Source organism: Pleuronectes platessa, chromosome 4 (assembly GCF_947347685.1).
Source record: "Pleuronectes platessa chromosome 4, fPlePla1.1, whole genome shotgun sequence".
Lineage (NCBI taxonomy): Eukaryota > Metazoa > Chordata > Actinopteri > Pleuronectiformes > Pleuronectidae > Pleuronectes > Pleuronectes platessa.
In genome coordinates, this window is record NC_070629.1 from 12,183,072 (window position 1) to 12,198,627 (window position 15,556).

The window sequence follows — 15,556 nt, forward strand, 5'->3', positions numbered from 1 at the left end:
TTCAGTACCATTATTATTATTATTGTTATTATTACTGTAATATTGTTATTTCAATAAGAGAAATGCTAATCCTAATAATATTAATATTACTATTTATTCGTTTTCTACTACTGCTAGTGTTCATTATAATAATATAAATATGGTAGTTGTCTGTATTTATTAATCCCATAAGATTACTGATAACAAAAGCAAGATTTTTCTTTCTTCCTGATCAAGATTACTGCTTCTTCTACAAAGCTCCAGTTCTTATGTTGAGCAGCTGAGGTGCAGCCCCAGGAGAGAACAAACCCAGCAGAAAGGAGGCCTGTCAGTTGGTCTCGTGGTCGGAAACTACTGGAGTAATTTAAGATTTGAACAGAAAGTGGATAAATTCCCATAACTCTCTCTTGCTTTTTCTTCTGTGTTTTAGGGCAGCAAGAAACAGACAAAACCAAAGACATTTGACTGTGATGAGACAGAGACTGTGTCGTGTGCTTCCCCCCAGGTGAGATCAAGGAGTGACAGCTGCCGACATTGCTCATCTGCCTGGTCTTCATCCAGCTCCTTCAAGTTTTGCCGCAGAACCATGCACCGTCTAGTCCTTCCCACAACACCCCATGCTGTCCTAAAACGGACAGTCGCAGTGTGGGCTGTCAGACAGTGGAATCTTCTCTCTCTCCCTGCGACGCCTATCATCAGGTGCAGTCCACCTTGAGAAAGACAGGATATGCTTTGGTGGAACTGTTTCAGAGTGAGGGCCTTCCGTCCTCTCTGCAGCCACTGTTGGCTGCTGTGGAGGACACATTGCAGCTTGGACACATGACAACAGGGGATGTCGCCCAATGGGCCAATGAGCAACTCAGGGACCTGCGCTGGCTGGAGAAACATCTGCAAGATGTGCGGGCTACAGTCCACCCTCTTAGGGATAGATTAGCAGCAGCAGAGACAGAGCGGGATAAATTCCGAACTCAGTTGGAAAGAGCACGGAAAGACTTCAAGCTGGAGACAGAGAAACGCCAGGCAACCATTGTCCAGTTGGAGTTTTCACTTAGCAAATCACAGAGGTCCATGAAGGAAACAGAGACAAAGTTGCAAGAGGAGAAACAACAACTCAAGAGAGGTGCAGTAATCTCACAGATTAATATGATGAGAACACAAAGAGATCACAGTCAGCACTCATACTTTTATTTTCTATTTTTTGCAACAGAAACTTTGTCGCAGGAAGATGCATTGCAAGCACTTGGTAAAGACCAAGTGTGATTTAAAATCTTGGGTTTATATCTTTCAGGATTGTATGAAACACTCGTGGCTTAGTTTCACACATAAAATAAACTGATAATGCTGAATTTTTGGCAGAATGTGAGAAGATTGCACTGCAGGAAAAAGTGAAGTCCTTGCACCTGGAGGAAGAGGCCTGTTGTAAACTACAAAACAGGATCCAGCAACTAGAGAGTGACATCTCTGAAACTCAAGTTCTTCTTGACAAGGAGAAAGCCAAGTACCACAGCGCTTGTCGCCAGCAAGAGGTCAGTGCCACAACAAACACCAGATTAGGAGATGTTTACAGTTTCACTCATGGATCAGTTGTGCAGCAGTATTCAAATACACGCTTGTAAATATTTTTGGTGCATCCAGTCAATGCAGGCGAAGCAGAAGTCTTTGTTGGAGAGAGTGGATGACCTCGATGAAGAGTGTGAAGAGCTGCAGAGGCAGTTGGGAGATGAAGAGGGGAGACAGAATCACCTACACAATGAGCTGCAACAGATGTCAGAGGAGAAGGAGCAACTGCAGGCTCAGCTAACACAACAGCAGGTGTATTAGTGCTCCTATCCACAATAATACCCATAATAAATACCTTTAAACATACAGCTCATGCTTACATTGTGTATATCTTTCTGACAGGTCTTATGTTTTGACCTTCAAAAGGAGAAGGAGACGGTGGAAACAAACATGGGCGAACTAGAGAAGAGCGTGGTTGAGCTGAAGGAACATGTGCAAGTTCTATTGGAGAGGGAGAAGCTGTTGGTGTCTTTTCCAGAGCTCAGCGCCCAAGTGCAGGCCCAACCACAGAGTAGGCATTTATTCAATCTTAGCTTGTTGACCATCTCTCTTTGGAATACACAGAACAGGAAGACGACCTCAAATAGTTAGCAATAGTGATTCCACAATTGTGTTTCCAGTCATTTATTTGCCACCTGTCTCTGTTGTAGTCCTGTTGAATGCTTGCATATTCTTTCTTTGCAACTTTTCAAGGTACAGGAAATGTGCTTTTGGACATGGAGAAACAAATGCAGGCTAATTGTGTTCGCATAAAAGTTCTGGAGCAGGAAAATGCTACCCTACACAGCAGCCTGGACAAACTGAGGGAGAGAGCTCATTTTGTTTCGAGGGTAGGATGAATGGAAATTCAAAATAATGATCTGACACCAATCTAACAGTTCACTGTAAGCACTTTAAATAATGTTCTTTTATAAATGATTAATCATGATACTGTGGCTTAATTGTTGCTTTATCTCTTCTTTGTTCAACAGGCACAGCAGTGCAGCACGGCTGGGACGCAGTAACAGGGGGAGGGAACCAAATATACATGTTTGGTTCCCTCCCCCTATGTATGGAAGGTAGATAATGTCAACTTAATTTGGCTTCTTCTTTCTCTTCTTTTTTATAAGAAACAGACCAATACACAAGATGAGGTCAAATTTTTAGGATATGATTGTGTTGCAACTTATCACCTAACGAACACTATTAGGTTGGTCACGCATTATATTGTTCTGTATTGTGACTGATGTGTCAACATGTTAATAAACATCCCATGAGGTCAAATATTAGAGAATAGGCCTCACTCATATGATACATCAGAAAAAGGGGTTTAGATCGAATTCAAAATGCAATCTCTGAATTGAATGTATTTGCTAAATACAAATAAAAATACCTGTGGATAAACTCATGTCCTTATTATTGTCTTACTTCAAAAACAAATATTGAAATCAAACACTCACAAACAGTAAAATTGTTTGCTTCACAAAAGTCATAAAAGAAAATAAAGACAAAGATTGAAGTTTTTATGTATTTTTACATGTGTTACAGCAGCAGTGCTTGAGTTATGAGGAGCAATCTAAAATTTACACTGTAATAATATATAATAAGGAAACTTTCTAGGAAGGACTTTACCAGAAAATTATTTCTAGATTCCTTAGACTACTAAATCATAACAACTAGAAATAATTCTAACACAATTTAGTGTCTGTGTCCCCTGAGTCTCCTGAAGCCAAATTGAAAGCTTAGAGTGAGGATGTAAAGGAAGATCATTGCCATTGCTGAGGCTTGATCTGTTAAGTTTAGGGCAAAAGATGTTGCAAATTTTGAATTTGAGCTATACAAACAAAATATTATTAATTGATTTCTTCAGGCTAAAATAAACTCAGTCCATGGAGTTATAATGTAGCTATAATTCTTTCAACCTCACGATGCCTCTCTCAGACTCACACAGACTCATACATGATTGTGTAACATGAATGCTGTCAATAATTTATAATTTAAGTTGTTATAGTAGCTTCAGCAGGGGAGACAGAACAAGATGATACAAAAGGAATAATTTCATTTTTTATTAAGATGCACAGAGATATAAAATATGAACATTAAAAGGTAAAAAAAGAGGACGAGTCATCAGGGGAATATGTACAGTGAGGGGAGCAGGGCTCAAACTGCTCAGTTAGAAGTGTCCTATGGATTCATCATGCAGTGAGGAAGATGCTTCCTGGAGAGAGGGGAAAGAAATTGATCAGGTCACTGAGACTTTATGAAAATACTTTCATGCTGCTTCTCAAACTTGTAGTGGGTAATGCTTTATATACTAAGATAAAAATAATAAAACAAGTTCTGACCTCTTCCAATAAGATTGAGAGAAAAGCAGCTTTGGAACCTCATTGTTTGTTTATTAGGTTTTATATTCTATATTTCTAAATGTACTATTATTAAATGATTTATTGAACTTAATTTTAAAAGTTAGATATATCCTACGTGGTCACTTGTCTTATAATTTAGTCACATTTCACATGAAACCACATCATTATTAATGTACCTTCAGTCGTCCCTGGGGCCGCTCTTCCTGACCCTTTTCTGCTTTTGGCCCTGGACACAAAAACGAACACGTCAGACGTTCAATCCGACATCAGCTGATCTAAACTCTTATCAGTGGCCGTGTTGCACCATGTAATGTAATGATGTGAACATGCATGAGTTGTATATGAGCACTGTACTTACATAATTTTCCTTTTCTGACCAATCCGGGTAGAGCTGGTTGTGAAGCTGCTTCAGCCTCTTTGCTTCTTTATAATATTTATCCTGCTTGTTTTCTGACAGCGCCCTCCACTGTGAAGACACAGCAACACACTGTCAGCTAACTCAGCAACACACAACTAGATGTAACCACAAGCTGACTGGTGCACAAACAGGCATAATCCACATAGTCGGTACAGGTCCTGTATTGAAACCTCCCACAGTGAATTTAGATCTGTTCTCTTGTAAAGTGAAAATGAGTAACAAATCATGCACAGGAATAAAACTTACTGTCAAGATTAAAGTGAGAGGAAGGTTTTAGAAGTGTGGTCTCAGACACTGTCTGATGAAGTTTGTGTGACACTGAGTCTCAAACCTACAGAGCAAAGACACATACCTTCTTTCCAATGATCATGCTGACAGTGGCAGGGTCATTGGATTTGTGGGTGGCCAGAACGTACTGCCTCTGCTCCTTCATGAAAAGCATGAAGGCGTTGGGTGGCTTCGGGATGTAAGGCCTCTCATCATCCTGCTGGCTCTCATGTTTCCTCTTTCTGTGGGAAAAAAAAACAAACGGACAGAGAACATAAATTACCAATGTGTACAACTGTGAGAGCATCTTGTACAGAAATAAATATAAATATATGACACATGAGGTGACTGTGAACTAGACAGACAGACTTACTCTGAGTTGTGGACGTTCACTTGAGAAGGAACTCTGTCTCCTGGAGATCCGTAAATCATCTGTCCTTTGCTACATAAACACAATTAGACACATTAGAAGACGTAAAAAACGTGTTTGAAGATACAAACAGAGGCTCAGAGGTGTGTGTGTTTAAATGAATGTGTGTGATACGTACAATAATCCAACAGGAGCCAGTCTAACTTCCAGCTGCCTGGTGTGCATCGCTGTTGGCACATTGTTGAACTAAAAACAAGAACACACACAAAACAGGGGGTAAAACATACTGCCTCCGCTGTGTCATCTGTCCCCCAGGCAGGCTTTTTTGGTTTGAGCACCTGCCCCCCAAAATGTCTGTGCACGTGCCTGGTTAGTGCCTTACCGCGTGAAATCCCGTCCAGTTTACAAAGGGAGACCATTCTCGAGCAGGGTCAATATTAGGATGTGTATCGTTGTCTGGGTCCTCTACCAGGTCCTGCAATACCCCCCAGGCTACCTCCAACATCTCCCGGTTTTGTGTAGCCTCCAACATCTCTGCCCACAGGCTCATCGTCCTTGCAGGTGTTTAGATTTCTCTTTCAGTGTTATCCTGTGACATTGATAAAAAAAACGGGATTCAGACACTTTTATAGTGTATAGCATGGGATAAAAGCTCCAAGTGTAAATGATAGCTGCTACTTTACTACAATTCAGAGGGAAATCCTGTACATTTCACTGCTCTACATTTACCTGAATGATTAAGTCACTAATTACATTACAGATCAAAGATGTTATGCAGCTCATTTAACACATGACCAGCTTGTAAAATCAGATACAACAATGCAACAACAGAAAAAAGATATTTTTTCCTCAGCATGAAACAAGTTTACGTGCTAATAAATATATATAAAATGCTGATAAATACATATTATTGATCAAATATTATCATTTACTGAGAAAATTATAGAGATATTTTGTTTTATTGGCAACAATCAGTGCACAGGGGCGTGTGTTTACAGATATGTGGATCTCAATCATAAATACAGAAAAAAAAAAAATTGGTAAATTAGAAAACAACACATTCAAACTTAGTTTTAACAAAAATGTAGATGTGAATATTACCTGTTGTGTTCTCTGATGATTCAGTTGGCTTATAACTAATAATATCAATAATTGACGTTAAAGAAAGTCAATATACTAGACTGAAAATGTATATTTCTCTCTACATGTCTTTCTCTATGAGGTCCAGTAGAGAAATTGTCAAAGTCGCACATTTTTATGAATATAAAGCCAAACATCAAAGTCAAAGGTCCTTTCTCTCTCTCTCTCTCTCTCTCTCTCTCTCTCTCTCTCTCTCTCTCTCTCTCTCTCTCGCTCTTTCTCTCTCTCTCTCTCAAAAATAAATCATAAAATTTGTTTTGTTCCTGTAAAGTATTTTTTAGATTTAGTTTATAATACTATTATTATATAACATCTCGGTGTAAATGTGAGAATGTCACAATTCTTAAACTCTGCTCTGACAATGGATGAATAGTTTTTTTTGTTTTATCGATGAAGTTTATGGTTTTTTCATTGAGATTAACTGCAGTTCAATCACTTAAGCCTAAGTGGCAGAAGTACGCCTCTTGGAGCCTGGTCTCCTCGAATCAATAAATGTCACGAAGAAGAGTTCGTCGCGTTGTGATTGGACGGTGTGCTGCTCGGTTTCAGACATGGCCGACACCGGAGAAGACGGGACGCAGGGTGGAGCATATTTCCACAAAGAAAAAAATAATTACAGCCCCGAAGGCGAGGCCGAGCTGGAGAGTCAGCATTTCTGGAGAATAATCGACGCTTTTAAATTTTACAGGTAAAATATAAACGATGTTTCAAAATAAAAGAGACAGGCGATAGCGACAAGCGATGTCGTTAGCAACAAAGGATGTTACTAGGTTTGAAGGGAAGCAGCTAACTGTGTCAGTTAAGGTTTATTCAAGCGCTAGTCGGTGTTTCCCAGCTTTTATTTAACCAGGTTTATGGCATTTATGTGACAGTTGTCTGACTGAATCTGCAGTCGTGTCTCCCATTCTAATCCAGCAAACGGAAGAGAAGGATATATGAATTAGAAATTTCACTGAAAGACAATAAAACTGAGTGAAATGTAAAGACCAAAGGGCCGGACCCACACTATATCAATACATAGCTAAAATCAGGTCTAACACTTATTTTTCACTCGGTGTACATGGATGTGTTCCCTCTCTCTGGGTCAACCTGACTTGAAAACACCTGTGAACATATTCTGCTGTCCCCTGTGTTTCTTCCCACCAGGGCCCATGTCCAGGAGCGGGTCAAGCGTGCTGAGCGTCAGTTTCTGAGCCTACCACAGCACCACCAGAATTTGCTGCCATGTGTTTTGTCCAACCTGGCCCGCATCAACCGGTGTGTGGACCACAACCAGGAGGTGATGCAGGACATCGTTCACAACAGCCTCGACATGTTCGAGAACATTGGATATGGCGAGAGGGTAAGGCTTGACAAAACCAGGCTATATACTGTGAAGAACCTCAAATAGTTACAATACACAGATTCTTCTTGTAGTCAGTCACTCATCGTCAAAGGAAGAAGGAAGTGCTTTGTGGCATCTGATAGATGTTCTTTGGCGAGGCAGGGACAAGGGATATACATTTTTAATATTCTTTTATCCAAAAAGATGCTTATGAACTGATTATTAACTGATGAGATTGAAATGCCCAAGGAATAAATTGATAATATTATTCAATAATATTATGTCACGGTTCTCTTTTCCTTGATTGTTGTGGTGTAGCAAGACCTCTGTGATATTGTTTTTAGTTATTTTTTTTTTGTCCCTGCAGGAGGATCCGAGGAAGATTCGTCCATCTACTACTTTTGACATGGACAAGCTTAAGTCCACCATAAAGCAGTTTGTCAGAGACTGGAGTGATGAAGGCCAGGCTGAGAGAGACTCCTGCTACCGACCCATCATCCAAGAGATACAAAGACTCTTCCCATGTGACCAATAGTAAGAATTGACATGCACCCCTAGACAGACATATGCATGCCAAAAATAGAGATGCTTTATTTTGCCAAGTAAACACAGAATAGAACAAACGGATATAAATGTTTTCATTATGATACAAACACACAGCTTTTCTATGTGCTATGTTTTCAAAGCAGCTTGTAGTAATTCTGATCATGTGACTTCCTCAGCGTTTTCCATGTGATATGTGCATTTTGTACATTTTATTATGTCAGTGATGTGTCTAAGGTGAGCGTTCTGATTCCGGGAGCTGGGCTCGGCCGTCTTGCCTGGGAGATTGCTAGCCTGGGTTATATATGCCAGGGCAACGAATGGAGCCTCTTCATGCTCTTCTCCTCAAACTTTGTTCTCAATAGGTAACACAGACACATTTTTTATAAGTCACAACAAAAATCTTATTTCATATAAAGTTGTTTGGTGCTACTCTGTAGAATACTACTTATATCCATCTATCCTCATACATTTGGACTATTCCATTCAGGTGTGAGCAGGTGAACACTCTGACCCTGTACCCTTGGATCCACCAGTTCAGCAACAACAAGAAATCCTCAGACCAAACACGACCAATCAGATTCCCTGATGTCAACCCTCAGAGTTTACCACTAACTGCAGAGTTCTCCATGGTAGCTGGGGACTTTGTGGAGGTCTACACTGACACAGGTATATACCTTGACGTCTTTAAACATTACAAAATAAAAAAAGTGAGTAAGGTGTTTGGGCTTTAATAATATTAAACATAATGGTCGATGTTTGGATACTTTTATTAATTACATTATACAATAGTCTGTTTGAATTTTATTTTCTAAAAAGCACATAATTTGATGAAGTAGTCATTGGTCAATGAATCACCCCAGTAATATTAGATAACGGTAATCATGTTTTATTGTCCATTTCTGTCAGATTCCTGGGACTGTGTGGCTACCTGTTTCTTTATTGACACAGCTCATAATGTCATTGAGTATGTTGAGACCATCTGGAAGATTCTGAAGCCTGGTGGAGTCTGGATCAACCTGGGTGAGTCCCTCGGTGTAAGACAGTTGCATGTGAACTCTACTGGGGAACAAAATGCTTTCCAAGTCAATAACCTGGTGACGAAAGAAAAATACATCATCAACTTGTACAGCCATTTGCTCTGATATGCATCGTCTGCTGTAAGACTTTATTTAGAGGTGTGTGCATGTCCTAATCATTTCTAATCAATCTAATGTCTCTCAAATATAATTACTTTTCATAGCAAAGGGTCTTCTAACTTTTTCCATTTTAATAGCATTATTATTGTTCATGTTTGCACAAAATCATTGTGAGGTTTTTGGTGTAGATAGATGAGAGGAAAAATATTGAAATGCGAAAATAGGACTGTTACTGTCAAAGAAAGGAATGCTGTATGAATCAGGCTCATGAGAAGAGCCTGACTAATATGGATTTTTGGGGGGCAATGCCAAAATGATATTAACAATTATAAAATGTCTGATACTGATATACAGTGCCTTGCATAAGTATTCACCCCCTTTGGACTTTTCTACATTTTGTCATGGTATAACCACAGATTAAAATTTATTTCATCGTGAGTTTATGTAATGGACCAACACAAAATAGTGCATCATTTGGAAGTGGGGGGAAATATTACATGGATTTCACAATTATTTACAAATAAAAATCTGAAAAGTGTTGAGTGCATATGTATTCACCCCCTTTACTGTGAAACCCCAAACAAAGATCTGGTGCGACCAATTGCATTCACAAGTCACATTTGCAAGTCACATAATTAGTAAATAGGGTCCACCTGTCTGCAATTTAATCTCAGTATAAATACACCTGTTCTGTGACGGACTCAGAGTTTGTTGGAGATCATTACTGAACAAACAGCATCATGAAGACCAAGGAGCTCACCAAACAGGTCAGGGATAAAGTTGTGGAGAAATATGAAGCAGGGTTAGGTTATAAAAAAATATCCAGAGCTTTGAACATCTCTCTGAGCACCATAAAATCCATCATAAGAAAATGGAAAGAATATGGCACAACCGCAAACCTACCAAGAGGAGGCCGTCCACCCAAACTGAAGAGTCGGACAAGGAGAAAATTAATCAGAGAAGCAACCAGGAGGCCCATGGTTACTATGGAGGAGTTGCAGAGATCCACAGCTGAGGTGGGAGAATCTGTCCACAGGACAACTATTAGTCGTCTACTCCACAAATCTGGCCTTTATGGAAGAGTGGCAAGAAGAAAGCCATTGTTGAAAGGGATCCATAAAAAATCCCGTTTGGAGTTTGCCAGAAGCCATGTGGGAGACACAGCAAACATGTGGAAGAAGGTGCTCTGGTCAGATGAGACCAAAATTGAACTTTTTGGCCTCAATGCAAAACGCTATGTGTGGCGAAAACCCAACACTGCCCATCACCCTGAGCACACCATCCCAACAGTGAAACATGGTGGTGGTAGCATCATGCTGTGGGGATGCTTCTCTTCAGCAGGTACAGGGAAACTGGTCAGAATAGAGGGAAAGATGGATGGAGCCAAATACAGGGAAATCCTTGAAGAAAATCTGATGCAGTCTGCAAAAGACTTGAGACTGGGGCGGAGGTTCATCTTCCAGCAGGACAATGACCCTAAACATACAGCCAGAGCTACAAAGGAATGGTTTGGATTAAAGAATGTTAATGTCTTAAAATGGCCCAGTCAAAGCCCAGACCTCAATCCAATAGAGAATCTATGGCAAGACTTGAAGATTGCGGTTCACAGACGGTCTCCATCCAATCTGACTGAGCTTCATCTTTTTTGCCAAGAAGAATGGACAAACCTTTCCATCTCTAGATGTGCAAAGCTGGTAGAGACATACCCCAAAAGACTTGCAGCTGTAATTGCAGCGAAAAGGGGTTCTACCAAGTATTGACACAGGGGCGGTGAATACTTATGCACCCAACAGATGTCAACTTTTTTGTTCTCATTATTGTTTGTGTCACAATAACATTTATTTTGCACCTCCAAAGTACTATGCATGTTTTGTTGATCAAACGGGAAAAAGTTTATTTAAGTCTATTTGAATTCCAGTTAGTAACAGTACATAATGGGGAAAAGTCCAAGGGGGGTGAATACTTATGCAAGGCACTGTATCAGCTGAAATATACATTTAACAAAACTGATAATTATTCCCTAGATGTTGTCATTAAAACCTTTTGACAAAAACATAAACAGAAATCCTGATACATCTGTGAAAGTCTCATAGTGGCTGAATTTGATCAGCCACTCATTACTCACGAAAATGTGTGAGCTAACATTTATTAAGTTGTTTAAATGTTTTTAATGTTTCTCCAGGTCCACTGCTGTATCACTTTGAGAACATGGCCGACGAGCTCTCAGTTGAACTTAGCTATGAAGACATTAGGACAGCCATGGTTAAATTTGGCTTCCACATTGAGGTAAACCAGACAAATTACTTTTCATAGCATAACATTATATTTCCCTTCAGTTATGTTGTTCCAGTAATAAAGAAGTATTCATTTTTCTCCTGATAGGTGGAGAAAGAGTCAATGCAGACCACCTACACAGAAAACGACCGCTCTATGTTGAGATACGTTTACGACTGTGTCTTCTTTGTGGCACGAAAACCTGCAGACGTGTATTTTGACTGTGAAGAGGACGACGAACAGTCAATTTCCCCACCGGCGGCTAAGTCACCTCGGCGAGAGGGAACCGACAGCCTGACGTGACAAGAAATCAAAAACATTGAACATAGGGGAGCACAACCATCGACTGAGAAGAGATTAGACTGACGGCCTGAAAAACACAATTGAAACGGGGGGGGGGGGAAATCGAGGACATAAATGTTCTTTTTGTTTTATAGTCTCAATAATGTACATTGCTTTGAGAGGAGGCATTCAGTCATGATGAGTGTGTTTCTTTTAACCATTATGGCCTGCAGCCTTCATTGTTTTTTGCTGCGTGTGTGTATGCGTTTGTCTGTGCATGTGTGTGTGTGGGCGCTGGTTCATGTGTGTTTGAGAGAGAGAGATGATGGAGAATATGATCTGAACATTTGAAAATCTATTTACTTTTCAAATATGGTGCCAATAACTTCATCGACTCATTTGCATTGATCATCAGATGTTTCCGTTTTTTCAGAAATAAGCTGTTTTAAAGTTGGAGGTGATTTTCATTGACGTTTCTTATCAAACTTTGGAATAAAGCCAAACATTTTCAAAAATATGAGTATGTTAACTGTATCACATTTAATATAATTTGAACATGAACATAACCCCAAAACTCAAGTCTTTGCACACTGAATGTGTCCTTTGTTAGGTCAAGTCAAGGAGAAATACAAAAAGTTCTTGTAATACATTTACCGAAAAAAATCACCATATCGAAAAAAGTAAACAAAGCTATTTCTTTGTGACCATTAAACATAGGATAAGATAATCCTTTATTAGACCCACAATGGGGACATTTTTCAGCAGCTGCAGTCCAAAATAGGCATCAGTAAGTAATAAGTGACATGCAGTACCTAAGTTAAAGAAAAAAAGAAAGATACAGAACAATACAAATCGAATAACCACTAATATATAGAGTGTAATGTAAGTCTTTTTGGATAAAAGATTCAGCTAAATATGTGCAGTATGAGAATATGCACAGTGAATGGATTGCATATGAACCATTGTGCTGTACAGTCAGAATGAATTCAGCACAGTAAGGAGAGTTAGAGCAGAGTTAAGTGCAGTCCACATGAAATGCGTGTAGTTGTGCTGCGAGCAGAGCAGGTAGTTCGGTCTAACAGCTGCAGGAAGGAAGGACCTTAGACACCTCTCCTTCAGACAGACTGGACCAGTCTGTCTCTGCCCAGTGCTGTGATGGTGTCCTGCAGCGGGTGGGACTGGTTGACCATGAGAGAAAACAGCACCGCCATCCTCCTCCTCTGACCCACCACCTCCACTGGGCCATGTTCTTCGTAACGGGAAGACATCAACACTTCTGGAGGATAATGTGAATTCACCCGCCACCGGAAGCGTTGGAGGCTGTGGGCGGCGACAGACACCGGTGCTCTCCTCTGATTGGTTATCAGGGCTGTCTGGCAATAATTGTACTACCGGTTCCCAGTGTTTTGCGGCCGAACCGTGAACACTACGCAGTGAGGAGCAGGTAGTGAAGGCGGCTCGGTAACACGTGCTGTAGGGTTGAAGCTGTACACCGGTGCACAGACAGAACTGTAAATCATGGCGAAGAGACTCGCGGAGGAGTCGCTGCTGCTGCTGCACGAATTTCCCTCCAAAACACTTGCCCGCTCCCTCCCCAGTGTTGACCTGCAGCTGGGGGCAGACCCCCCGGCAGCCCGGCCTGTGAGCCGCAGCCCCCCGGCCCTGCCGGCCGTGGCGGGCGGCCGCTGCAGGAAGAGGCCGCACTCCTCATCCGAGGACCCGGAGCAGAAACCACAAGAACCAGTGGTTTGCATCAGGGAGCGTGCGGCTGATGTTGTGACGCTGCAGACTCCTGGAAGCGTCAGGGAGCATCACGGCAGCGGTTCACCCGCAAACCACAAGAAACGACCTCGAGGAGACAGCGAGACTTCTCCTCCTGGAGCTCTTGATAAAGTGAGTTTACAACAATGTCGAAGAATCTGCACATTTCTGTGTGCAGCCCAGAGAAAGTGATGTGGTGTGGTGGCACTAACTGTCCACCAGGCGTCACCCTTTACCCAGAGTATAACTAGTTATTGTCCTCGTTCGAGCTGTAGACTGTAGGTTAGGACTGGGTTTTGAAATCAATAATTATCACAAAATAATCAATAGCAATATAATTAAGGTTAAATTGACACCAATATATTGCTGATGTATTGTACAAGAGGTATAATCAACCAGTCAGACTTTATTTATTTAGCAATTTATATACAAACAACCTTCCCCCCTAAACACACATACAAAGCAAGGTCTTGATAGAACTAAGAAGTAAATAAAAACAGCAACTGAGGAAAAAAAGTATCTTAAATGAATTGTGTGTTGTGTTAAAGATGCTATCATATGTGGCACAGTAAAGCAATGCAGATTCATATTTGTGTAATTCACCTCGCAATGGAAATCAACTCCAACTTTAAAACAGCTTATCCTTAGAAAAGCTGAAATATCTAATTTACATTTTTTGGGGAAACACTGATGATCAATGCAAATAAGTAGGTCAAATTATTGGCTCTATTGAAATATAGATTTAAAATGTTCAAATCACATTCTCACCTATCTCTCTGTCAAACTCACTTCTCAAACATGCACATACAAAGCAAGGGCATAATAGAGCACAAAGACTTAAAAAAACACAGAGGGATATAGGTATAGATGTGGACTGATATGACCATTTCTATCTTGATATCATTTCTGGTCATATTGTCCATCCCTAGCCCCAGCTCTCCTTGAAAAAGCTCAATCAGTGGCATCTATGTTGTCTGGACTTAGTTTATCTCACATGTCCCGTGTTAGTCTTAAATGTTTTCTTATCTCCTATGAACATGTCTCAATCCTTCTCGCTTCCTATTCGCTCTTAGGTTGGAGCTGGAGACTCAGACACTGAAGACTGTGCTTTCAACACCTTCTGGTTCTGGAGGCCCCCCCTACCTAAACTCGACCTCTCACTGCTGGAAGATGACCACAGCCATCCCCAAACAGAGCAGAGGTCAGAGGTCAGAGGTCGTTCCTCTGTTGCCATGGAGACGTGAGGTGGCTAACATCAGTAGGCCAACATGATGATTGAAAAACATGATGTGCTCAATTAGGTTGCCCGGATTGCATCCAGGTGAGATGCGACAACCTGACTGTCCAATGAGCCCTGTCTGACTGACACGTGGGCTTTAGAAAGTGAGTGAAACCAGAGAGCGCAAACCTCCCCCCAAGCTGATTGGCCACTTTACCAACTGATCATATATATTCGCTCTCTACAAATGCCTGATTCTTTTTTATAAAGATCTCTACATTATTCCTTGAGAAATTCAGAAAATGTTGAGAAAGTAAAAAATAAATCCTGCTTCCACTACCTTAATAAAGTCCGCTCCAAAAATGTATGATTTTCTTCGGCCCATACTCTACCCTTTCCAAGTTTCAATAAAACGGATTAATTAGTTTAAATTAAAACATAAATTCTTTGGTGGATGCAGCAGTGATTTATTCTCATCCCTCATTCAATTATATGTATGAGCAGTGACCTTTTCGTTCTATGCTGAGTCCTGACACGACAAACGTGCAGCAGTATTCTTAGTAGTTCTTAAACCAGTTTGTTGTAACCCTGCCCACATTGTGACTGTAGTGTAAGTGTAGACTGTTGTAGATGTTGTGGGAAATCTTCATTTTGAATTTGCCTCACAGAGGGCTTTAATGTGTGCTCTATTAGCAGTTTTCTTTGGGATGTTACTCGTACACATTATTGGCTATCAGTCCTGATTGTCACTGTCAGTTGTGTTTTTGGCAATAAATGCAGTTTTCTATCCATGTATGGCTTCATGTTTGTTTACTTGAAATGTTACTTTAATCAGTTTGTCCACCAGGGGCCAAAAGCTGTGGATAAACAGAGTCAGGCGTCTCTGATCGAAATATATCCTTTTTATAAGAATGAACCAAATCTGAAGTTAATTT

The 15,556-nt window shown here is 40.6% G+C and overlaps 1 protein-coding gene and 1 long non-coding RNA gene across 2 annotated transcripts; both read left to right on the forward strand.

Annotated features, from left to right (window-relative positions):
- Positions 1–6,630: 6,630 nt before the first annotated feature.
- On the forward strand, positions 6,631–11,665 carry carnmt1 (carnosine N-methyltransferase 1). Its single transcript, XM_053420782.1, has 8 exons — positions 6,631–6,767; positions 7,226–7,421; positions 7,771–7,937; positions 8,171–8,311; positions 8,437–8,615; positions 8,856–8,969; positions 11,268–11,371; positions 11,468–11,665. The coding sequence occupies exons 1-8, from the start codon at positions 6,631–6,633 to the stop codon at positions 11,660–11,662; spliced, it is 1,233 nt and encodes a 410-aa protein (XP_053276757.1). The 3' UTR covers positions 11,663–11,665.
- A 1,671-nt stretch (positions 11,666–13,336) lies between these two features.
- LOC128438420 (uncharacterized) lies at positions 13,337–15,412 on the forward strand. The gene is made up of 2 exons (XR_008338331.1): positions 13,337–13,534; positions 14,476–15,412. It is a non-coding gene; the product is annotated as an uncharacterized LOC128438420 (long non-coding RNA).
- Positions 15,413–15,556: the final 144 nt, after the last annotated feature.

Excerpts from the sequence above, each read along its gene's own strand:
- carnmt1 (XM_053420782.1), top strand. The coding sequence starts at position 6,631 with ATGGCCGACACCGGAGAAGACGGGACGCAGGGTGGAGCATATTTCCAC. Across the intron at positions 6,768-7,225 it reads GACGCTTTTAAATTTTACAG|GGCCCATGTCCAGGAGCGGG; the intron begins GTAAAATATAAA and ends TCTTCCCACCAG. Across the intron at positions 8,616-8,855 it reads GGAGGTCTACACTGACACAG|ATTCCTGGGACTGTGTGGCT; the intron begins GTATATACCTTG and ends CATTTCTGTCAG.